The sequence below is a fragment of the Pyxicephalus adspersus genome, chromosome 7 (assembly GCF_032062135.1).
Source record: "Pyxicephalus adspersus chromosome 7, UCB_Pads_2.0, whole genome shotgun sequence".
Taxonomy (NCBI): Eukaryota; Metazoa; Chordata; class Amphibia; order Anura; family Pyxicephalidae; genus Pyxicephalus; species Pyxicephalus adspersus.
Window position 1 is genome coordinate 10,868,536 of NC_092864.1, and position 26,018 is coordinate 10,894,553.

At 43.4% G+C, this 26,018-nt stretch overlaps 1 protein-coding gene across 2 annotated transcripts in view; it reads left to right on the forward strand.

The window, feature by feature from the left end:
- The first annotated feature begins 679 nt into the window (after nt 1–679).
- Nucleotides 680–26,018, forward strand: part of LLGL1 (LLGL scribble cell polarity complex component 1) — a 51,234-nt gene continuing 25,895 nt past the window's right edge. The window contains exons 1-2 of one of the 2 annotated variants that reach the window (XM_072417450.1): nt 680–847; nt 18,401–18,498. In XM_072417450.1, coding sequence (XP_072273551.1) covers nt 767–847; nt 18,401–18,498 — 179 coding nt within the window. In that variant the 5' untranslated portion in view covers nt 680–766. The remainder of the gene's footprint in view (nt 848–18,400; nt 18,499–26,018) is intronic. The other variant, XM_072417448.1, reaches the window with a different exon arrangement.

The window sequence follows — 26,018 nt, forward strand, 5'->3', positions numbered from 1 at the left end:
TTGTTTGAGAAGGGAAAAAAAGTCTGTGTACTAGGCCTTAGGCCTCGCTGAGAAGATTTACCCCTCCATTTGTCCTGGAAATCACTGTCCCTGAGACAAAACGAAAGGTGGAATCCAAGCGCTGTCACCAGAGAAAGCAGTAAGTAGGAAATTTTACAATGGAGACACCAGTTACCATGGCAACTTCTTAAAATGGAGACATTTCCTCTCATTTCCTGATGTGTCTTTAGAGTAGGAAATTAAGGAAAATCTCTACAGTACGATGGAGACAGTAAAAAACAACTTGATAAGGATTTAATTTTACATATTTTATTTAAAAGCAAGCAGTTTTTGTTTTTTTTCCTCAGTTCAATATGGACTAGAAAATTTGGAGCCTGTCCAGAGGCCACAAGGCTGCAGCTTTTTTTTATAATGGGTTTGTGTTTCTGAGATCTGCTTTGTGTGGAGGAAAGAGAAGAACACAATGACTGTCACTTTTTTGGTATTTTTATTTTATACAAGGGGAAGAAAGGTGTAAAAAGATTCCCACTCCATGAAGTTTACACATTAGCGGACTACATTTCCCATACACCCTCGTGCATCTTCGCGCACGCGTAGCAGCCTGACTGGGTATGGGAGGCGGGACTACCGAGCGAGTAGGGAGAGCCCAGAGGCGGCGCTTGTGATTGGCTAAGGCGGCCGTCAGTCACAGGCCGGGCTGGATCAAGTTGCCCGGCGGTCGGCTGTGTGAGAGCTGGGTGAGTGCGGAGCTCCGGCACCGGGAAAGATGATGAAGTTTCGCTTCCGGCGGCAGGGGCACGACCCCCAGAGAGAGAAGATCAAGCAGGAGCTCTTCGCCTTCAATAAGGTAAAGGGGGAGGTGGGGGAGCCCTGCATGAGGTCTATGGGGTTCTATAATGAAAGGTTCTCTTCATTGTTGGGGTGGGGTGTCCTATCTAGGGTGTCCAGGGGCCTCTTTATTGAGCGTATATGGGGGTATATCTAGGGGCCCCTTTATTCAGAGTATATAAGGGTATATCTAGGAGCCCCTTTATAGAGAGTTTATGGGGGCATATCTAGGGCTCCCTTTATTCAGTATATGGGGGCATATCTAGGGGCCCCTTTTTTGAGAGTACAAGGGGGCTCCCTGCAGACACTGTGCTTTTTTTTGGTCCTGCAGCTTAATCTGGCTGACCTGGGACTCCCTGCTTTTAATTTTTGCAGAGATTGAAGTTTTGTTTCATTGCTGCTGCATTCCATGTTGAATGACCCGCAACTCCCTGGCCATTGTGCCCTCAGAAACCACAGTTAGCTGGAATAGTATCAGCACAATGATTGAATGTTGCTGTATCATTGCAGACACACACAAGTATTATATATATATATATATATATATATATATATATATATATATATATATATATATATAATCACACAGGTATCTTGTGATTCCTTGCAACTGTAACTTTTGTTGCTCATTCACACCTCTGCACTCTGCATCTTGGTAACCACATCTGAAAGAGGAAAGCGATCTCTGCACCATGTCTTCTAATAGTACAGCACATCTGTATGTAAACACCTGTGAGTTTGATGCTGTCATTTCTACCCTCCGTAGGGAGGAATGCAAACATTCTGCCATTTGTCACCAGGCCCTATTATTATTATTATTATTATTATTATTATTATTATTAATAAACAGGATTTATATAGCGCCAACATATTACGCAGCGCTGCCCCATGTGTTCAGTTTAACTTTTTGGAAGGTTCCCCTGCGCGTTTCTGCCCAGTTTACGGCATACATGTTGGTAAATGTTGTAAAAATCAACCTATGATTAGATTTTACTTCTGAGAAGTGTAGTAACCCTCTTAATGTTATCAGTAGTGAGGTTCATGTGTAGGGAAAGAAGCTTTCTGAGGGTATAAAATAATACAGATGTTAGTTTATTCATATAAAAATTCTGTGCCAATGAGATCTTTATTTTTGAAAGCTGAGAGTTCCAATACAAAGAATGGAAAATGAACCCAGCCGGTATATACATAATATATGTGTTTCCTAAAGTGAGGTGATGGAAGCTGCCATTGCTGAACCTATTCTAAGAAGGCTTGGACGTAATGCTGATGTTTTGGTGTCTGTAGTATCAGTCACACACAGGAAACAGGAGGCTGAACACCTGAGCTGCATACACATTCCGGGTCTGTTATTCAGGTGTTAATAAAGGCCGAGGATGCAAACACCAACCGGGCAGGCTGTGTATTTTAATGCTGGTCTGGAGCATTTTTTACTTGCTTGCCTTTTGCTTTCCGGAACAAATAGTGGAAGCCCTTGGTGAGCTCAGAGTTATGTCTTGGAGATTACAAAGCATGGAGAACTCTCCCTGCACCCCCATATGACCGCTATGGAAGCTTAAGCATTCGTTCTTCATATACCAGTGCTGTATCATGGAAGAAAAGTGTAAATCGCATGCTTTCCATACATATCACTGCCAGGTATGACAAGTTATGTTCCAGGGGAGCAAAAAGAAGGCAAGCATATGTATCCTGGTGTGGAGCGCAATACATGATTGTGTTTTGGCCTCTTATGAACTTCATAGTCCTTTGCACAAGCATGGTGCACCATTGGAATACTCGTCCTGAGAAACCAAATACAGCCATCAATGGAGTCAACAGTAATTTGTTGTAAATAGGCTCCAGGAAATCAGCACACAGATACATAAAAAAACTTTTACATATATTATTTACTAAAATATAAAAGATCAGTTTCTGTGGAGGTTCCATTTATCCTGGTTATATTATAACTAGCAGTATTTTGTCACATTCATCTGAACTTGGCTATGTCCTGAAAATCCCCCCGCATGGCAGCTGTTTGATACCCAGTGTGTTGCCAATCTAAATGCCACCCAGGGGTTACATCTACTCCTATTTGTCAATTGCTGCCATCTTTGCCGTTTGCAGACTTGGTAGCCTTGTACACAAAATACCATTCCTGGCATGGAGTGTAATAATCCATACCACCCATCCCTCTTTGCACACAGATCGAACTTCTTTAGATAACATTCTTCTCATTACCTAAATTCTTTGTCCGATAAAATAGATCGGCGTATATTTAGGAATCTGCTTTGCTCTAATATTGTACAGTATTGTGGCATAATATAACAACTGTTAAAATGCAGCCACCAAATCTGCAGTCTTGTACCATAATCGTGTAGAAAACATTTTTTTTTTTTAAAGGTTTGGAAAGTGCAGATAATTATTAAAACTGGCTGCAGCCACAGGGAATATATTATTGTGGCTTGGCATTGACCGACGTGGAACAAACATGGCACTTATATCCCAAAACCTTCTTCCTTGTGTCAGGTTCTCTTTAAAGTCACATTATCCCTTGGGATCGGAAAGTTTAGGGGTCAGTCCACTCATTTTTGTCATTGTATTGTTTGGTAGAGAATACCTGACTTCTATTATTCTTTGGGGGGAGATCTCTGCGATACGATCCAGGGTCCACATGCCATGACCATTATGAGGAGTTCTGTTAGGGGGGCTCAGATCACGGGTCAGCACACCGGTTGTTCCAAAATGAGGGGCGTTCTTGTCCCTATTCTGAGTCTGTACACCTGCTATGCCCATTATGAGGGGCTTCCTCCATCTTTTTGCTGAATTCCTAGCTTTGCACACCTGCTGTGCCCATTGTAAGTGTCCACCACTTTCCTTGTACTGAATTCCTATCTCTGCTCACCTGCTGAGCTCATTATAGGGGTCTCCCTCTATCTCTGCACTGAATTCTTGCTCTGCACTCCTGTTATCACCTACACACCTGTTATCAGGTTCACACCATCCCTGTGCTGTATTCATAGGTCTGTACACCTGCTGCTCCCATTATAAGGGACTCCTACCATCCCTGTGCTGAATTCCTATCTCTGCACACCTGCGTAGCCCATTATAGCGGTCTCCCTCTATCTCTACGCTGCATTCTTAGGTCTGCACAGCCGCTGTGCCCAGTCTTGAGGATTTCTCATCATTCCTTTGCCAAGTTCTCAGGTCTTTATACTTATAAAAAAAAAAAAAAAAAAAAAAAAAAAAAAAAAATTTACCAGGAGGGGCTGGGGCATGCAAAGGTTTGCAGGGACACAAAACCCCCAGCTAAACGGGAACAGAGTTAGGGAATTTTAGCAGGGAGATCCCATTGAGCGTCTGGTACCTTTGGGGCTATTTCAGTTAACTATTGCGTCTCATGTTGTCACAGATGCTGGAACTTTTACAGGTCTATTTTTTTTCCCACAATATAGTTACCACCTCTGTTACTATTTGCAGTGTTTCTACATTTATGATTTCCTAGGGTAGTTCCTGAGTATGGGTTCCCCTTCCATGTAGATAAACAGCAAATTTCCCCGCTCGGTCAAACTTGTGGCTGAGGAGAGCAAAATAGGATACAACATGGATTTGTCGGGAATCTATAGCATTCAATGTGGGCGCTCCAGATTGACCATTGTTCCCCTGCATTGGCACCATGTCACCCCTGGTTAAGACTCCAAGCAGCCATGCTGGCACATTTCACTGGCATGGTCCACCGTTGTCACCATCAGGAAGTCCAGACCGATCATGTCCATGTAGACAGAAAGAGAAGATCGGCAACAAAGAAGAATCCTTTACTAAACTAAATGCCACACAATTAAGATTTACATCTTCTTTATTATACAGATCCTAATGAGCTGTATGTACAATTTCTGTGCTCAATCATTTTATTTACACCTCTCCCTACATATTTAGATAGTACTGAGGTCCGCGACCCGGTTTATTGATGTACGTGTGTTTGTGTGAACTGGTTCAGCGCCAGCACTTGTTGGTTTTGTTGGCACACAGTAGCCCTTGGCTCGGTCTCATTGGAGAGTGACTGTGGGATTATTGTATTGTCTTGCTAATCACTACTGAGACCGATTCATTGCTCGGTGCACGTATGTCTGTCTGGTGGATCTTTTCCCGGCCTGAGTTTTGTAAATGCGTTTCGTCGTGTCTGGTATATGGGTGCCTGGTCTGCTGGAGCAGCGGTATCGGCAGCCTAAGTTTCATAAACAGTTTGGGGGTCCAAGAGAGAATGGAAGCGGCTTTTAATTGCCAGTGGACAAAACTTTTTTGGGCACCATGATATAAACAAACGATCCTCTGCCAACTTGGGTACAGTTGTCTGCACCTGCCCATCCAGCGCCATGCAAAGCCATGACAAACAGCCGGACCTGTCATGTCAGGCAGTGTGTGATTCTTGATTCCCAAATTTCGGCCTCCAGTCCTGGCTGACTTAAAAGATGAGCTTGTCATTCTGCTGCTGCTTTTTCGTGTCCCGTCAGATGATGGGGGGTGGGTTTGCTACCAATCTAAAAAAAAAAAAAGTCAGGTCGCCATCCTGTTCCGCAAAGCTTGCAATTCCTAGGACAGAATGGACAGCAATAAAATTCCTTTGGCAGCTGAAGCAACTCTCATATGTATTTGGGCGGCGTATTTAGCTGTTTGCTGGATTCTTGCAGATAATGTTTGGATGGGATGTAGCACTTCTTGTGAGTGAGAAGCCGTGCAGATGGAGGGGCTTGGATGTCTTCCCTGCTTGTCCCCTGACTATACAGCTGCAAAACATTAAATAAGTCCATAAAACGCACATCATATTAGATTGCGCCCTGGGAGGGATCTTTCCGAGTTTGTGATTAATGTGACCAAATCTGAACAGCGTATGGATTTACAAGCTTGCATGGTCAGTAAAATAAAACACTATGTGCATAGTAACCAAAGCAAGACGTTTAGTGTACTAGGGAGTAAAAAGAGCAAATCATTTGATGTCCGGTATAACATTTTTTTGCATTGCTGTTTGCTTGTGTAGGAGCAAATGGCGGTTCGTTTTCTGGTGGATTGGGGCAGGATTTGTGGCACTGGAGACATTGGACCATGAATATAGGTTCTGTTTGTTTTGTTTTTTTTTGTATGTGGTCAGCAGTTACATTGCACAGATGAATGGGGAATAAAAATTTTACTTTTCCTCAGTGTTTGACAACACGTCATTGGGTGTCATTTTGTTCAGTGATTTTTGTAGCAGATTATAGCTGATATGATGACAGGTTCTATTACCATACAACATTGTTCTGTAAGCTCTATTCCTCCCTCGTAACTGGGAGCTCCAACCCTGTTTTGCAAGTATTAAATGGCCCTCCTTAGGTTTAGGGGGAATAATAACATTATGGGTCTTATATACTTTATTACGTTCCTAGCAGATGGCATTCTTCCATTTAAAGATCGGAGCATCCATGTCCTAACTAACAATGCAGGGGATGAGCGGCTGAAGGAAGAGGCTACGAGTAACCAACTGCATAAAGGAGAAGTGACCGCCTAAGTTGGGCTTTTATGCCGGCCATGGGAGGATGATATCAGAATGCACATGACATTATACATTGCTGCATATTAATGTGAGTGCTAATGCTGACCCTCCTAATAAACACCAAAACTGTCTGCAATACAGGAGTGCCAGACATGGAGCAATGGAATAGGTGGCCTGGTCCTATGGGTCATGGCATCATGGTTGGGTTGTGTGAATGCCCGGGTGAGTTTGTGTCACTTACATAGGAAAAAAATGGCAGCGGGTTGCCCTGTGGGAAGAAGAAGAAGGGATGGAGCAGGCCAGGTGACAGGTGGTTTTGCATTCATGCCTTGATGGATTAGAGCTATTTTGGCAGCACAGAGGTGATTTATACAACATTAGGCTGGCGGTTTTTATTATTGTGGGTGATCAATGTATTTTAGGCTTTTTTAACCACAAAAGCCGCTTATATGTAGACCTTCAAAAGCCCCAAAACGTTTTCTGGATGCCGCCATCTTGGATGTGACGTCCGCAGACTCTAGTAGCACCCTGTGATATTCCCCCCTTGCTTCTTCCCTCCTAACCAGTTTAATGTTGCATTGCAAGTAAATCAAAAGGGAAAAAAGCTGCAATAAAACACTTGATGGTTCATTTAAAGGCATTTACCCTTGTATATTTCCTGGTAATTCTGCTGATATTACAGTAAGTCTATTTATTACAGTAAGTCTATTTTGTTGCATTAACGCCTCTGTTTTTTCCCAGCATTGCTGCTGCTGTTTTGAATTTCCCCTCCTGACAGAGATTTGTCTGTACTAGATATGTTTTCCTGGTTCTGGGTGCAGCCGTGTTCCTCCTACACACAGCTCGGAGTTCCACTTCCCTGACTCAGCCAGGGAGAGGACAGCTCTGGAAAGGCAGCTGGGAGTACAAATTCTGCCATACAATCAACTTGTAAACAAAACCTGGCCGCCGCATCCCCATCCTCCCTCTTTATGCTGTGCCCATACACAATGCAATTAAAGGGAACTTGTATTGAGAAACATTCAGCCGCCTGTCCTGTTGAAATGTTGTTTGGCTGCTTCCTAAAAGTATCAGCAAGCTAGCACAAACATGCAGCAAGTGAAGACAAAAAGTAAAACTCCCGACCTCCATGTATTCTATGCAGCCTTTGGATCGGTCTCATCTTTTAGAGATAAGCACATGTATGATCAATAGTTGTCATTCCTCCGTTAGGTTGCTGGAAAAATGGGGCACAAAATTTCTCAGTTTGAGAAAAAGCTTGCCTATTGCTTGATGAGATCTCTGCATTGGGATCTCAGGTCTGCACAACCATGCCCATAAGGAGCTCCTCCAACCTTGTACTGAGTCTCTGGGTCTGTACGCCTCCTGTGCATGGTATGAAAAGTTTGTCACTATCCCTATGCTGAATTCCTGGCTCGGTACATCAGATGAACCAATATAAGGGCCTTACTTGTCACTGCGGTGAGTTCCTGGGTCTGTACAGGTGCTCTGCCCTGGGGTTTCCACAATTCCTGTGTTTGCCCCCTCTGTGCCCAAACTAGGGGTCTCCTACAATCGCTGCACGAGGACCCTGCTCCTGGGTCCCATGCCCATTATGAATGGTTTGCCACCATCCCTCTGCTGAATTCCTGGGTCATCACATCTGATGTACCAATATGGCGGGCTCACTTGTTCCTGGGTCTGTACACCTGCTATGCCCGTTATGAAAGGTTTTCCACAATCCCGATGGTGAGTTACTGGCTTGGCACACCTGATGAACCAATATGAGGGGCTCCCTTGTCCTTGGGGTGAGTTCCTGGGTCTGTACAGGTGCTGTGCCAATTATGAGGGGCTTTTCACTATTCCTGCACAGAGTTCCAGGGTCTGTTCTCTCTGTGCCCAATATAAGGGGCACCCACAAATAATGCATGGAGTTTCTTGGTCTGTACACGTGCTATGCCTTTTATGAGGGGTTCCCAAATTCCCTGCATGGAGTTCCCGGGTCCCATGTCCATTATGAAAAGTTTGCCACCATCCTTATGCTAAGCTTCTGGCTCAGCGCACCAATATGAGGGTCTCTCCTGTCCCTATAGTGAGTTACCTGGCTTGCACACCTGCTGTGCCCATTAGGAGGGGCACCCACAATCCTTGCATGGAGTTTCCGGGTCTCCTGCTTTGCCCATTATGAAAAGTTTGTCACCATCCCCCTACCTAATTCCTGGGTCATCACATCTGATGTACCAATATGAGGGTCTCCTGTCCCTGTGCTGGGTTCCCGGGTCTGTACACCTGCTGTGCCCATTATAAGGGTCTTCCACTATTCCTGATAGAGTTGTTGACACCAGAGCAGGGCAATTGGTTTTATTTCTCATTGCTTTGTGTGTGTGTGCTGCAGCAAATACAACACCTTGCATTTTTTCTTTGGATTGGAAAATGCTGCAGTGCATATAAATTAAATGCAATTGGGTGGAAGAAAAACAATTCCACGCTGCAATGCTATAATATGAAGAATGTTACAGGTGGAGCCAGATCCCACTAAAAAATCCTTTTTGCATTCACTGATCTTGCTTAAATGCCCCCCTAATTTTGAATCCCCTGGCCCTGAAGTGGTTAAATCTTCAATGGTCACTATGGGTCATTTGCCCCGCACCCCCTTTAGCCGCCCCCTCTTCCTAGGGTGTCATTGTGCTTTCCTTTTCTCTGATCTCTCCCCCTCTCTCCAGGGCTCAGAGCCTCCCTCTCCCCCCTTCGGGTGTATTGTGCTCCTCCGCTGTTTCTGTTAGGAAGACAAAAGCCCCATTTTCCACAGCTCTGGATTAGATGTTTTATGGGAACAATAGTCTGCCCTAAACTTTTCCCATTTCCCCCCCATCCCTGATTCCACTGGGTTGTCACAGAAGTTGCAGATTAGAGGAGGAGGGGTGCGCTCTCTGCTCATTCTACTCCACAAATAATAGCTCAGATATAAAAAGCTTTCTAAAAACTTCCTCTGCCGTTTAATAAAACCTTCATACATCCTCGCTTCTTTTCCTCCGCATTGTGGAGATGCTGCTGTTTTCATTTTAAACTTCCTCGGGCCAAATGCAGAATTTTTTTTGTCTCTCGGGAGCGATGGCGGAGCCTCAGCTGTGCGGTGCTGGATGTGCTTATTGGATTTTTGAAGTACGTGGTTTGAACGTTCTGGCTGGCGGCTAAATATTGGCTTTTACTTGGCATATGATTTTATTAATTCTGTTCAGCTGCTTTGGAGATTCACATACGATTTTGTCACTTGCAAATTCACCTCGCCACCTTTATCATTGCCCCATAGTCATATAAACTGCATAAACGCTAAAGCAAACTACATTGGCCGTATTCTTCCAGAATTTCTTTTTAAAGCTGGGTGGGAAGAAGCTGTAGGTGGGTGGCGTCCTTGTATTGCAGGGGTGTCAAACTCTGGCCCATGGGCCAAATCTAGCCCTCAAGGTCCTTTTTTTTTTTTTTTTGCCCCCCCAAAATATTCTGAAAATGAACTACATCTGGCCCGCCTGTGTTTACCACCTCACATCATCATTTTCAGTACATAGACATTATTCCTGTACACCCATCATGTGACAAAAGCCTAGGCAATGATCACATGGTGCCTGACTACCAGGGGCATTGTGTTTTGTTTCAATCCATTAGAGACTGCATAGTGTAATATTTAGTGTCAGACAAACGTGTGATGTGAGACGATGAACAACACACAGCCTGCATAGATAGAAATTAGTCTTTTCAACCCTAAATTGTGTGTTGAGGGGTTTGTTTTTGTTAGTTATGTATGAAGAAATAAACTTCCTCAATTTTTTTTCAATAAATTTCAAGTTTTGTCCCAACGACTTGGTCTAAGTTTTTAATTTTGGCCCTCTGTGTATTTGAGTTTGACACCCTTGTTGTATTGGGACCCAACCGGCTGTTTTTAGGTGGTTACTGAAAATTGCTGGGTGGTTTGCCCAGGCTAAGGGATCTAGGGATAACATTGATTGGAGTCCTGCTCTTAATATTATAATATTAGTAATAACACAGTATTTATATAGCGCCAACATATTATGGCGCGCTTTACAGAGTCCATAGTCATCAGTGTTCTCCCCGGCCCCTTTTAGCTGGGCGCACCACCCGGCACCTTTCAGTAACCACATGGCTGTGTTTGTGTGGTTACTGAGGAGTTGTCTCACAATACAGGGGCTGCCACCCAGCTTTAAAACCTTTCTGTATTCAACACTGGTCATTCAACACTATCTGTCCATCAAAGGAGCTCACAATCTAATGTCTCTACCGCAGTCATATGTCATTAACACAGTCTAAGTTCATTTTTTTTAGGGGGGGAGTCAATCTTTAGCTATCCTATCTGCAAGAGTAAATTCCTGAAAAATTTCCAATACGATCTCTGCCTTTCCTAATTTTCTTCTCTTAAGCTGCGTACACACGTGCAATTTTTGTCGTTGGAAAGGATCTTTTCACGATCCTTTCCAACGACAAGGGAGTGCACGATGCATGAACGGTGCTGTACATACATCCATCTGCTCTATGGAGAGGGGAGGGGGAGAGCGACGGAGCGGCACCCTGCTGCGCGCTCTCCCCTTCCCTTTCATTAGGATCGGTTGTCGTCCGTGGATCCGGCAGGACGGTCTTTCGGACGATGGACGACAACGACTGTACACACGGCAGATTTTCGCCCAATAATTGGCCGATACCGATTATCGGGCCATAAAAATCTGACGTGTGTACGTAGCTTTAGTAATAGGACTACAACGTTGTAACAAAGTCACAAACTGCAAGGCTGTCAGAAATGTGAACAGTTCATGTAAACGCTGAACAAGCACCAAGAATTTCCATGATTGTGCCACCCAGGACAGGAAATAATTAAATCTATTGAATAAAGCTCATTTTAATGTCTCGTTTCAGGAGGAAGTGTTACGTATTTTTGTTTTTTTGGGATTGTGCATGATGACTGTAGCACCCTTGGGGAATAATCACAGCTCGGTGCTCAAACCAGATTTTTTTTTTAAGCTGGGTGAGAAGAAGCTTTATTAGGTGGCAGCCCCAGTATTGTGACTCAACAAAAACCATAGAGATAACAGGATGAAACTTAACCATACAAAAACAGCCAGGTAGTTACAGAAAAGTGCCGGGTGGTGCGCCCATCTAAAAGGTGCCGTGGCGAACACTGCAGCTAATCTGTGCTGCTGAATCCAAGCCCCCATTGCAGCTTTATTCCCTGTGACTCCAGTTGCTGTAACAGCTTCCTCATGCATGTGACTGCCTCTGAAAAAGCGGTATTTTTAGTCATCGGGAAAGGACGTCTGTGCATACAATTCTCGTGTCAGTAGGCTCTGACCCACAAATGTCTCATGCACTATACTGATGAATCACTTGATAAGTCTTGATTGCTTCCTATGAACCTGGCTGGAAGGAGGAGGAGGGAGGATTTGCTATGCTTGTTTTTCCTCTTCAGCACCCTGGAAGTTTTTTGGCCGCGGTAAAGTTGGCAGCAATTTCTCCCCCAATTCCCCCGCTGCAAAGCTGACAACCATAAGACCCGTTTTCCGATAATGTCTGTGCAGTGCATGATGGGAGGGGGGCAGCGTTGGAGTTTTGCTGTAATTAGAATCAGACCGTTGCTGAGATAATTGATGCATAGCGGATGCAGCTGCTGTGATGTCACCCAGCGTGAGGAGAGCATCCCTCAGCTTCTCCGAGGAGAGGCACCGCTCCAGGTCCTCTGCCGGCTTTGCTGGTATTAATGGTATTTTATTTCACGCCCAATAAACGTTGTCTGTAATCCATATGGCGCTGGAAGCTGGCGAGATGGAGATTTAAAGGGTCGGTCCACTTTGGACTAATATTTCAGGTTCTGGATGGCTGGCACTGGCACCAAAATTCCCAGCTCCTCCTTTCAACTGTGACACAAGCTGTGTCCATTACAGGGCATTGCCTTCCTAATATTATTTTTACACAGTTAGTATACAGCGCCAACATATTACGCAGCGCTGTACATTAAATAGGGGTTCCAAATGACAGACAGATACAGACATTGACACAAGGGGAGTGATATTTCAAAGTGAACTCACTGGGCTGCCATTGCCAACTCCCTCAATGGTGCAGGTTACCCGTCTGGCACGCTGATGGCAAACCACTGCCACCATCTCCAGTGCCTTTCATACTTATGAATCAAAAGGTTGATTGCAATGAAAACCGGCTGCTATGGAAAGGAAACTTGTGTGCAGAAAAATAAAAGAAATCCACTGTTGATGGTAAGATGATAAATTGAAGCAAAAAAAAAAGTTGGTGTGGATTCAGTAATTCCAGTTTGTTTGCTTATTCAGGTCAGCCATTGGATAAATGGGATGACTAGGATCTAGAATTTCAGTCTTTAGAATGGGGTCCTCTGTATTCACTTATTACATATCCACAGTGTATACATAGACAAAGCTTTGTTTTTAAAAGCCCCTTTATGGGTAAATATAATAACCACCCTGCAACCTTCCTTTCTAAGCTTTAACTTGGCCTTGCAAGAGGAATGACAGGAAAGAAAAGGAACGATGAGGTCTGGCTGGTAATTGCCCAAAATTTCATCCTGTTGATCTCTATCTATCTGTCCATAGCTAATTTATCATTAATCCATAGAAATATACCCCCCTATCTCTGCAAAGATCCAAACCTATAGTGGCTGTTGCAATAAAAACCCTTTTGTGTATATTTCAAGATCCCTTGCACAGATTCCTCTCCTAGACTGAAATTGCTTCTTCTGGTATCACTGCACGCATACACTAGAAGCTGCAGCAAGTCAAAGCCTGCCCCATTTTATAGCTGCAGGATTTCCAGCATTATCTAGTTCTCCAATCTCTCCCTGGCCCAGCCCCTTTGCATCATTGAAACCTAATTCTATCAATAGAGGTTGGACATCATATGGTTGTTGCTAAGTGTCTGCATGTAAATACGGTCAACCTAGGCACATCCACTCCTCCGTAGACCCTTTATTTATTTGTAGAGTCCCCCTAAGACCCTGTGCTGAATTGCATTGAGCTTAACAACTCTAGAGAGTAGTACTGAAGCAGGGAAGCTATGTTTGGCACCCTGCCGCCCCATCCATAATCCGCCTCCCTTGCATGCACTCCATGCCTATATTACAGCACGTCATGAAAACAAGTTATATGCAAGAATCTCATTAGCATGGGAAAGGAGGAACCAGAGAAGGGGAGTTAAGCTTCATCTGTAACCTCAAATATTACTAAAACTCAGCCTTTTCTTAGTAACACTTTGTGGATAAACACGATTAAGCCTCAGGATGTTATTGCAACAGCCGCCATGGCTTAAAGTGTTTTTGTGGGTGGATATATCGCCCCGTGTGATTGACGTTCTGTCCTGTTGTTCCTTTAAAGATTAACTACAGTTTGTGTCTCGGGGGCCTCATTTATCCCTCGGTGGCTGTGAACTCCGCACAACAAGCTGCAAGCCTGGCGCAGCGGCAATAATGGCTTCCCATTCTGTTACATCTACATACGTATGTGAGGATTGAATGGCTCTTATGTGAACTTTCTGGCATTTCCAAAACTTACTCGGGAGGTAACATTTAGCACTACATACAGGGCACGCAATGCTTGTATCACTTTATAAACCAAATTCATTGCCCTCAATAAAAGGCCGTGCTGAAACCAGAAATAACCTAGTAAAAAGAATTGCAGTATTTTTGGAATTTCTTTTCCTGGTCACAGTTGGTGAGCATTGATTTGTAGTTCACAGAAGTGTCATGCAAGGTAAGTATTATGTAGTTGGCCTGGTATGCATAGATCTCACTTTACTGCATTAATGCTACCCGAATCTGCATAGCTTGCAGAGCTTTTATTATTAAACAGGATTTATATAGCGCCAACCTATAACGCAGCGCTGTACATTAAATAGGGCTTGCAAATGACAGACCGTGACACAGGAGGACCTTTGTATAGATTTTGCCTACCTGCACTTCTGCTCCCAGCAAGACCAGAATTTGCATATCACATAGCCCAACCCTGGAAGATTATCCATTCTTCTCTTCTATGGCTATAGGCAACATTTCAATAATTTGTATAACGTTACATTGTTTGTGGAACTGTAGGAAACATTGGAGTACTTGACTTCTGAAGCCTATTGCGCCCTACTAATAATATTACACAGTATTTATATAGCACCAACAGCGCTGTACAAGGTCCAAAGTCATTTTACTAGCTGTCCCTCAAAGGAGCTCGCAATCTAATGTCCTTATCATAGTCATTATTACAGTCTAGGAACTATTTTGGGGGGAAGCCAATTAACCTAACTGCATGTTTTTGGAATGTGGGAGGAAACCCACATTCCAAAAACATGCAGTTAGGTTATTTGGTGAGAACCTGCAAACTCCATGCAGATAGTGTCCTGGCTGAGATTCAAACCTGGGACCCAGCGCTGCAAATCCACTGAGCTACTGTGATATCCAAATAGGAAGGATGGGCCATATGAAAGTTATGGAAACTTGTTGATCTAGGACAATATTTCACAACTTTTTTAACATGGGGGGGGGGAACCTTTAAAAAATGTTTAGGTTTTAGAAAACCCCATCTTTAATTCCTATATTCACAGATCACAGTACATTAGTGTGGTGGTCAGATGGAAATATTCCTCTTAGATTGCTGGTCAGTAGGGAGAATGTCACCCTAAAGCCGCATACACGCTTGCAATTATAATTATCATGAAAGATCCTTTCCAACGACAAAGGACTGCACGATGCATGGACGAGTATTGTACATACACCACCGGTCTGCTCTATGCAGAGGGAAGGGGGAGAGCAACGGTGGCACCCCACTGTGCGCTCTCCTCCTTTCATTTGCTTTACGATCGTTCATCGTCTGTGGATCCTCCAGGACGGTTGAATGACGAGCGCTGTCCACACGCCAGTTTCTCATCCGATATCAGCTCTGAGCTGATTATCGGACCAGAACAATAGGAAATGTGTACGTAGCTCTAGAGATAGCCAAAAAGATCATTGGTGTCACTGAACCGATCTGAGAAGCACACCTTTCTCCTTCAAGGAACCCCTAGAAATCTCTGGGGGATCCCTGGTTGAGAAATGCTGCTCTTCAGAGTTTTAGAAATGCTGTTCTATAGTTGCCCCACCAAACCTGTAACAGTTTTCTGGTCAAGTGTCCATCAGCCTTCACCCCTGAAGGGAGACGTTGGAAGAGCCATTGGCTTTTTCTTTGTCTTTTGTGCAAAAATTGACTTTCTCTGGCCACAGAATTGATTTGGTATTTATCTCCCTTACATCTGTCTGTAATTGATGGGTTACCCATCACCGTACAAAAACAGGAGATGCCAATCTTTACCAAACCCTTGAATATCCTGCACCACCTTGCTGACTTTCCCATAGCTGCCATTAATCCCGTACAATGCCAAATAAAATCTCACCCCATGTTATGTTGTGTGTGTGTGTGTGTGTGTGTGTGTGTGTGTGTGAGGATTCCAGCTGTGATGGGTTAACATTTTATTGTCAGCTTTGTGAAGAAAGACAAAAGACACATGCTACCATGAATAATACCCCTTCCCCCATTCCTGAGAACTCTCACTTTCTGCCCCAATGACCCCAATCTTCTGTACAGGAAGTGAGGGATGAGCTCCCCAGAGGGGTCACAGCAACATAAAATTCATCTCAAGGCTTGTGTAGAAGTTGTAAAACGATGGCTGTGTATTTAAATGGAGAATTTTTTTCTTTTCTTTACATAGATTATTAAACATTATTTATATAGCGCCAACATATTATGCAGCGTTGTACATTATAGGGGTTGCAAATGAGACACTGTGACCCAGGAGCAGAGGACATGCCTGAAGAGCTTACAATCTAAGAAGAAAAGTTCTGAAGTGTAAAGTCTGCTAATTCATTCGCATTTGCAGTCAAGTCAGCACCGCCTGAACAGAAAGGCACAGTGGGCTTTGGGACGACCGGTCACCCCTGCCTGGTCTTTGTGTGCTAGGGGGTCTGTCTGCCTCTAATACAGGAAGTGCCGGAGTCCCACTGGTTGTAAGTTGAATTAAAATTGTGCAAGCTTGTTGGTTTATATCTTCAAACTAAAGGCGCATTGACATTTAGTACTTCTAAAAAATATAACTTTTGTCTACTGAGATACTTTTTCAGAAAACTTAAAGCAGAATTAACCCCAAAATGCGCACGTATTAGATTGTAAGCTCTTCGAGGCAGGGTCCTCCTCCTGTGTCTCGGTCTTTCATTTTCAACCCCTATTGTGCAGAGCTGCACAATATGTTGGTGCTATATAAATACTGTTAATAATGTCCTTGTTCCCTCACAGGGTGCTGCCATCTTTTTCTTTATCCTCTTTTGTGAAAGATCTTTGGCCATCTTGGTTGCTCGGGCCTGGATGACCTAACTCCCACGCAGACGACGGTTCATTTCCCGCATGTGCAGGGGAAGCGGAGATTGCTTGGTATCCTGGCAACCAAAGCAGATGCTGCACATGTGTATTTCAGTATTTTGCCAGAAGTCATCGGGCAGGTAGGAGAGATTATTATAGAGGAGACATCACCTGTCTTCTGCAATGACCTCCCTGATCATGGAATATCTAAGTAGAACTTTAGTCCCACTTAAAAATGAAACTCTAAATCCGGTGCGTATGTTTACATAGAATGCGTAGGTGCGTTGGGTATGCTGGGGATTCCTTGGTTCTGTGCCGGTGGGGAGCCAAGGTTGAAGGAACAATTATTAGCATATCAGTAGGAAGAATGCTTCTCTTTGTCCTCGGGAAAGATAAAAAGGTTTTATGAAGATGAAATACCTTACCACTCTGATCTGACATTTTGTTTTCCCCACCAGCGAGCAGATGGTTTTTGTCCTGTGAATCTGCCAGCAACTTCCCACAGAAAAAGCTAAAAATCTGTTTATGTGAAATGTTTTAGTGACTGAATAATTTTATAGTTGGTTTTACGGAGCAATATCATCTGATGGCTGGAAGTTATTACGGATTGTTCCGAAGAGGCGTAGGGCAATACTAGGACTTGTAGTTCTTTAGTAGACGAAACTACAAGTTGATCAGCCATATTGTGACCCAAATTTTCAGTAAACAGCCGTGTGGGTACTGAAAAGTGCTGGGTGGTGCGCCCAGCCAAAAGGACCTGGGGAGATCACTGATCAGTAATGTTGTATCTAAAGCTTGTTTATTCATTTTTGATTGGTGAAAGTTTTCCTCCAGTCTTACCTTTTTAAGCCGTTTTTGCACAGGTGAAATGCTGTGCGCTTTTCATAAGCTCCTTTAGAAGCTGCAGCAAGGCAGAAATTGAGCTATTTCCTAGCTGTAGGACGTCCAGTTAACATTTTTCTCCCCAGCTTGATTAGTCCCTGGCCCGTCCTTTTTAATTTTAATGGTGTCTCAGTATCACATAGGTTTTACATACGAAGCCCAGCATGCAAATGCATGACTCCATATGTGAATTGTAAGCTTTTTGGGGCAGGGTCCTCTCCTCCTCCTCCTCCTGTGTCATTGTCTGTATCTGTTTGTCATTTGCAACCCCTATTTAATGTACAGCACTGCGTAATATGTTGGCGCTATATAAGTCCTGTTTATTAATAATAAATAATAATCATGCAGCCTGCTTAGGAATGCCCACTTCTGCACACTGCCACTACCCATTGAGGCATTTTGTTCCCATAAAAGGGAATTCTCCCTGATTAAATAGCACTAAGAGTTCTATTGGTTGCTGTGTTTCCAGAAAGCTCTGTACGGCACCCTTCTGGCCCTTTCTTTTAGACGTAACCTGTATGCATTCTTTGGAGCCGCTCAGAGACCCAGGGATGCCATCACCAATGCTGTGTAATGTATACCTAAAACATCATGTCATGTGATCGGGTAGTAACTGGGTCAGGGGGTTGTCACCTTATATCAGGAAGTGCCAGAACAAGGACTTTCATGGCAGGATCACCATGTTTTGTTTATGAAATCTAAAGCTGATCTTTTTTGTTGTAGTAATCAGGTTTGCACACTCTAAATTTCATTTTTGCTCTAAAAAAACTCACCGATCTAACGCTTTTCATTTTTTTTTTTTCTTCTACAGACCGTGGAACATGGCTTCCCCAACCAGCCGAGCTCGCTTGCCTTTGACCCTGTACTGCGCATCATGGCGATCGGTGCCAAATCCGGAGCTGTTAAAATGTATCCTTTAATCGACAAATTGCGACAGCGCAGACGGAGAATTTTATTGAAGCTTTAACGGTCATTTTAATAGTTTGACATCCCTCGCTAATCTCCTTCTTTTGTAGCGGCAGCGCTATTGTATATGTCAGCCTCATTCTGGCTGCGGTTGATCTTTAGTTTCACAGGTAATTGCATTCAGTAACACCTCACGAGGGGGAGGGTGTGGAGCAATTGCTGATCCCTGAATTTTCCCAGAGGATAGAAGAGTTTCTAGTAGAGCCGGTCTCTCTCTCTTCACGCTTGCACGTATGGGAAGTTTTTATTTGCTCAGTCTTTTCACTTCATTAATAAAATTGTATGAAAGAGCTGATCGGGTTACATGTTGTACAGAGCGGCTGTATTTAAGACAGATTTTTGCATTTGCACTGTTGAAAACAAATTTATTTTCATTGTGTGGAACGCAGTCACCACCACCCCACCCCATACACAGCTATGTCTGGTTTGGTTGCATTCAATACAAACAAAATGTTAAAGTATTGCAGATCAACCTTCTTAACATGGGGGAACCCTTGAAATTCAGGTCTTGGGGAACCCCTGCTAAAATGACTATATCCACAGCACACAGTATATTAGTGTGGTGGTCAGGGGGAGGAAATCCTCCTGAATTGCTGGTCATTGGGAAGAATGTCACCCTTACAGATAGCCAAAAAGATCATTAGGGGTGTCAGTGGTAATTAACCTGTTGGGCCCAAATTGCTCAAGGAACCCCTATTAACCTCTGGAGGAACCCTGGCTGAGAAACTTTGATTTACAGGTTGCTGGGGCTTCTTGAGCAAGGAGCAAAGTTTCCCAGCAAGGGTTCCTCCAGGGGTTGCTGGGGCTTCTTCACCAATGAGCACTTTGTACCTCTCAGGTCAGTTTAGGTGACACCGATGATGTTTTTGGCTATCTGTAAGGGTGACATTCTTCCCAATGGCCAGCAATGTAAGAGGAATACTTCCCGCTGACCACCACACTAAAATACAATGAGCTGTGGATATAATAATTATGGAAGGGGTTCCCCAAGACTTATTGAAATGGTACTTCAATGAGTCCCCCCATGTTAAAAAGATCGAGAAACATTACATTAGAAGAATCCTAGTGTTCCAAGGCAGTGTTCTCCCCAGCCCCTTTTAGCTGGGCGCACCACCCAGCACTTATCAGTAACCACCCGACTGTTTTTGGTGGGTTGGGTTCTGAAACGTTGGGTCACAATACAGGAACTGCTACTCGCTTACAGCTTCTTCCCACCCAGATTAATAAAATTTCTGGGGAGAATACTGCACAGAACCCTGGTTGAGTAGCACTGCTGCAGATCATAAAGAATGGTTTGTTATACTAGAATGCTGCTTTTACTTTTTTGTTTATCCTTATTTTTTCTATTTCATGACTGCTGATCTTATGCATCTTTGATATCTTATGATATCTTTCAGCCGGTTTCCCTTCTTCATGTACTATCCTCAGCATTTATAATTACTTCTCTATGATTGGTTTATCCGTTATTGTGCATAGGGCCAAGGTTAGACCATGATCCATCTATAGGTGGATTGACCCTTTAAATGAACTTTTAAGTGTCAGTTTGCACTTCATTTATTATAAGTGCTGAAATCCCCTGAATCAGCAGAAAAGTATGAACATATAAAGCGGTGTATAGCAGCTGCATAGGTGTTAGTAGTATAGGTGGGCTAGGACTTGACCTGACTTTGTGCAGCTGTTGGGTGTTGGTTTTGGCTGTCAAAGATTGGGAAGCAAAATGTTTTCTGATCATGTGATCAATGTTAGAGCTGCCTTAGTGGTAATGTGCAAGCTGGAGGCTTCATTTATAGAAAAAAAGCATTTAACCAGCAAATAAACACTGCCCCCTTCAGGTTGCACTTTTCATCTGCAATTCTATTTTTTTAATAGTGTAATTGTCTGATACAGTTGCCTTATTAAAAAAAAATATATCAAATATATATTTATACATATCTACTTTTTAGAGTTTCCTTAGAAGTATGCATTTATTCTTTAGTTTGGTCTGTGTTGTTGCAGAACCCTAAAGCAAAGTTGCGTCAACACACTCTCTAGCTTCTTTTTAAATATATGACCAAATGTTGTTGTTTTAGTATGTTGCATAAGCAACTTGTTGGTTTAGTGCCTCTTGTAGGGTGATAGATCTTGTTGGAGGGGAAGCAGTGAGAATTTTTTAGGTGTCTCTAAGCAACCGTCCCCCTGAATAACTCCTCTCTGTTCCTGCACAAAGGGATGGAGTGTGGCCGCTCTGTCTGTTGTCCAGCTGAACGCTTCAAGTGCCAGTTGCCATGGCAGTGCCAGTGCGGGTCTTTGGGAAAAAAAAGTTTTATGCAGTCTGGGATCTGCCCAGGACAGAATCTGTATACCTGAGACTCATTTTTGCATTATTCATTTTATTTTCTGGATGCAGCAGACGCAGCATTGTCTGTAGGTTTTGTTCCACCACCTCCTTCAGTCACATCTTGCCATTCATCACCTGACCCTTTCTGCAATAATGACCTCTCCTGATTCCTAAAAAGTCATTTTTGTGACATTTCACTGCCCTTATCCAGAGATAAGCAGTTTTATACGTTGACCATACTTCAGCACAATACATTAAAATCATTTGCATCTCCAGAGACCAAACTCCTTGTACATGCCCTTATTATTTCTCATCTGGACTACTGTAACCTCCTCCTCTCTGGTATTTCACTATCCCGACTCTCTCCTCTACAACCTATTATGAATGCTGAAGCCAGACTCATCCATCCTTCCCTCCGCTCCTCTTCTGCTGCCTCTCTTCGTAGTTCTCTCCATTGGCTTCCATTTCCCCTTAGAATCAAATTCATCTCCTGTGCTTTACCTTCAAATCCCTCCACAGTTCTTGTCCCACTTACATTTCGGACCTGATAGAAAAATACTTCCCTAGCTGCTCTCTCCGCTCCTCTAATGACCTACTAATGACTTCCTCACTCATAACCTCATCGCACGCACGGCTCCAAGACTTTTCTAGAGCTGCCCCAACTCTCTGGAATGGTCTTCCCCGTTCTATTCGGCTTACTCCTACTTTCTGCTCATTTAAAAGAGCCCTCAAACCCAACTCTTCAGCCTCACCTACCCGTTGTCTTCTGTCTTTTGAAACCTCACTACTTCCCACCATTCCATATCCCCCTCCTATTGTATAATACTTCCTCAGCCTCCTGGATTGTAAGCTTTTTGTGGCAGGGTACTCTGCTCCTGTGTCTGACTGTCATTTGCAACTCCTATTTTTTATGTACAGCGCTGTGGTGCTATATAAATCCTGTTTAATAATAATATTTGAGAACCAAATCTGAATACTCCCTGCAAGTGGCACCAAGTCTTACATGTGGAATATTGCCAACACTTTTTTTAAAAATCCCTACAGCTGGGCATGTTGTAGCCGCTCAGGTCTTAAAACCTTGAACATAGAAGATGTGCAGGCCGGGGTACTTCTTTAAGAAGCTGTCACCATGTGCTGGTATATATAATTCATGTTTGTACACCCGGTGCTGTGGAAATAAGTTTATTGTGCAGATTCGGTGCAGCGTCTGTTATACAATCCCAGTCCTGAGGGAGCTTTAACACCTTCAGATACACATTCTGCAATCTGTTACCACAGCTAATCCCCCCTCTGAGATCTTCCACCGAGCAGCGTCCAGGACAGCGGCATGGATTAGCGGATAGACAGTGGGGTATTACAGGAAATAGAACATTAATTAGTTAATTAATCGGCTTCCCTTGTGCATTAAGGAAATATTTTTCAGGGGATTTAATATGCACTTTGCAGCAAGCAATCTGTTGCAGGGGAACGGGTTGTGGTTGATGGTAAGATGGGCATTTTGTGCAGCATGGTTATGGAACCGGTGGCTTTTTTGTTGGCATTATCAATCAAAACATTGAATGGCAATGGCACTGGTCAAGGAGGCGATTTGTTGCAAGGAGAAAAATAGACAAATGTAAGGATCTGAGTGCTTGACAAGGCAAATTGTGATCACTGTCTGGAAGGGATTGTACTACTGACCGGCCATTCTTGAATGCATTCTAAGCAGCACAGTTGCTCAGCCAGGTGGGAAGAAGCTGTAGGCGGTGGCAGCCCCTGTATTGGGTCCTAACTCCCCAGGAAACAGCTGGGTGGGTACTGAAAAGTGCAAGAACACTGCCGCATGATCCTATTTCTGGCTTCCAGAGATTTTGCATTATGGATCAGCTTGCTGGTACCTTTTGTTCAGTGTTCTGTAAGCAAGCCAGGCATGAGGAAATGCAGGACAAAATCCAGTCCACTGAACTTCTGCCATCTTCAGCTCAACAGACCCCCCTACAAAGAAATTCTAAAATATAATCCAAATTGTTTCTGGTAACTTATTTCAGGATGATTCTTCTTGCTACCTTGTGATTGTGATAAATGTCTCAAGTACTGTTAAGGTAAAATGAGTCACATGATCCTCATACCTGGAAGTACTGGATAGTATTTGTCTCCTGGAAAAAAAATGGTGGAGTGACGAAAAAGCGAATATATGCAGCTGGGGTTGAAGGCTATGCATACATAAATCTGTTGCTTTCAGGGAGGGAGAAAAGGCATAAGGTTTCTGCTGTCACCATGCATCTTTTTGCAGTCTATACCTTTTTAAGTTATGCTCTGTATGTTGAGATTAGCTCCTAAGACTAATTCCTTAATAAGGGTTTATCTCAAACTTTATAACACAGGGAAACCATTGGGAAGAATTCCTTGATTGCTGGCCATTGGGAAGAATTCCTCCATTGGGAAGAATTCCTCGATTGCTGGCCATTGGGAAGAATGTCGCCCTTACAGATCATTGGTGTCACTTTAACTGACCTGAGATTTACAAACTGCTCATTGCTGAAGGAACCCCTAACAACCTCAACCTGGTTTAATAATTAAAACACTGGCTTAATAATTAATGATTCTGCTGAGCTGTCAGATTTAATCTTATAGATTGAAAGACAAATGAGCAGTTTGTGATGGACTCTATACCTCCTTTTACCATACGAGTAGTTCTTGTGCTGTAAGAAAACATGATTATGTGGTATTTAGACATTTATCATCTGCCTTATATTAGAACTATCTTCCGCTTTTATATTGGATCAGACTTCTTGTTTAGAATACTATTCCTCCTGCATCGACTGATTGTAAGGGGACATCCGGTCCATCATCCCAGAGCCCCATCACTTTCTGAGCAATTTGTTCTCCCTGACAAAGGAGGATTGTGTATGTGCAGCTGTACTGGTCACAGTGTCAGTCTATGATGGCACGGACTGCGCTGTCCTGGCTGTGCATTGCTGACTTTCAGGATTATAAAATAAGGCTGCTTTATGGTCTCTGCGGAATGAGGGAACTTAAAAGTGGATTTAAGGACAGTAGGGATAAAGTAACAGTGACTGCACATACCCTAACCAGCCTTTCCCAGGCAGTTATATATCCAACCACAATCATTGTGTGCATTTATTCTGAATAGCACCTTCTGTAAATATGTAATTTTATCAAATTATTATTATTACACAGTATTTATATAGTGCCAACATATTACAGAGCGCTGTACAAAGTCCATAGTCATATCACTAGCTATCTCTCAAAGGAGCTCACAATGTCCCTACCATAGTCATATGTCATTAATACAGTCTAAGGTCAATTTGGGGGGAAGCCAGTTAACCTAACTGCATGTTTTTGGGACGTGGGTACCCGGAGGAAACCCATGCAAACATGGGGGGAACCTTCAAACTCCATGCAGATAGTGCCCTGGCTGAGATTCGAACCTGGGACCGCTACAAAGGCCAGAGTGCTAACCACTGAGCCACCGTGCTGCCCCTAAAGCTTATACAAATCCGTTATTTAGGTCATTTTTTTTCAATCCTTCAAATCTACAGCATTCATTAAAATGCACTTGGTGATTCTGCCATTATGTAGTTATAGGATGAAAACTTTTTTTGTGTTGTCACCTTGTTTTGGGCTACAGGAAGGCTACAAGTGCTAATTCCAACATTGGTATATCCACGGTGATACAAATTGTTCAGCCATGACTATAATGCATATAGAAAGCGTGCAGAAAACCTGACAATTGTAAAATTTATTTATTGGTGTCATGCTGACTGAAACTCAACCTGGGTAAAACCAAACTCATCTCCCCCTGACATATTCCTAACTGTTAACAACACTGTTATCCTTCTCTCCCCTCAGGCACATTGTCTTGGTGTCACCTTTGATTCTGCCCTCTAATTTACCCCCCATATTCAGAACATTTCCAAGTCCGGTCACTTTCACCTGCGCAACATCTTCAAAATCTGCCCCTACCTGTCCCCTGAGACCACCAAATTCCTTGTACACGCTCTTATCTCTCGTCTGGACTACTGTACCCTCCTCCTCCCTGATATTCCACTAACCCGACTCTCTCCTCTACAATCTATCATGAATGCTGCAGCCAGACTCATCCATCCTTCCCACCGCTCCTCTTCTGCCGCCTTTTTGTACTTCAAACCATTGGCTTCCATTTCACCTTAGAATCAAATTCATCTCCTGTGCTTTGCCTTCAAATCCCTCCACAGTTCTTGTCCCACTTACATTTCTGACCTGAAAGAAAAATACTTCCCTAGCCGCTCTCTCGGCTCCTCCAATGACCTACTAATGACTTCCTCACTCATAACCTCCTCACATGCACGGATACAAGACTTCTCTAGAGCTGCCCCGACTCTCTGGAATGGTCTATCTCATCCTATTCAACTTGCTCCTACTTTCTGCTCATTTAAAAGAGCTCTCAAACCCATCTTTTCAAACTTACGGTCTTCTAAATCCTCACTACTTACACAGCACTACATACCCCTCCTATTGTGTGTTACTTCCCTCACATCCTAGATTGTAAGCTCTTCTGGGCAGGCTCCTCTCCTCCTGTGTCTGTATCTGTCTGTCATTGAAATCCCTATTTAATGTACCGTGCTGCGTAATATGTTGGTGCTATATAAGTCCTGTTTAATAATTATAAAAAAATTATTTCAGAAAACTACATGTTAGTTTTGCAATCTTTTTTTCCTTTAGCATTCTGGTGCTTTGTACGGCCGGTTGTCAAAGTTCCTGCTCCGCCACATTTTTCATGCTGTCTTTCCTCCGATTCTCTTGCTTTTCTTCTTGGCCCAGGCGAAGATCCCCGCCGAGCTGCTGAGTAAGCAGGACCGGGCCTGTCATGTGCTCTCCTTTCCTAAACTTTAAAGATCTGCTGGCTATGGTAATAGGGGGTAGAGGAAGGAGAAGGAATCTTATGTTTTAAGACTCTTGCACCCCTCCCCTCTCAATTGTTCTTCCTATGTGCACAGGGTCACCTGTCACCCAACACAGCCTGGAGCCCAGCCAAAAACACAGCATATGTCTTTGATTTCCCTCCCAGCGGTTCCGGAATGTCGGTTATACATTGTAAGTTTTGAGCCAGCTTTGTTTATTTTCAGATACTACGCATCTGAAAGGCGGAGATGTTTCTATTGTT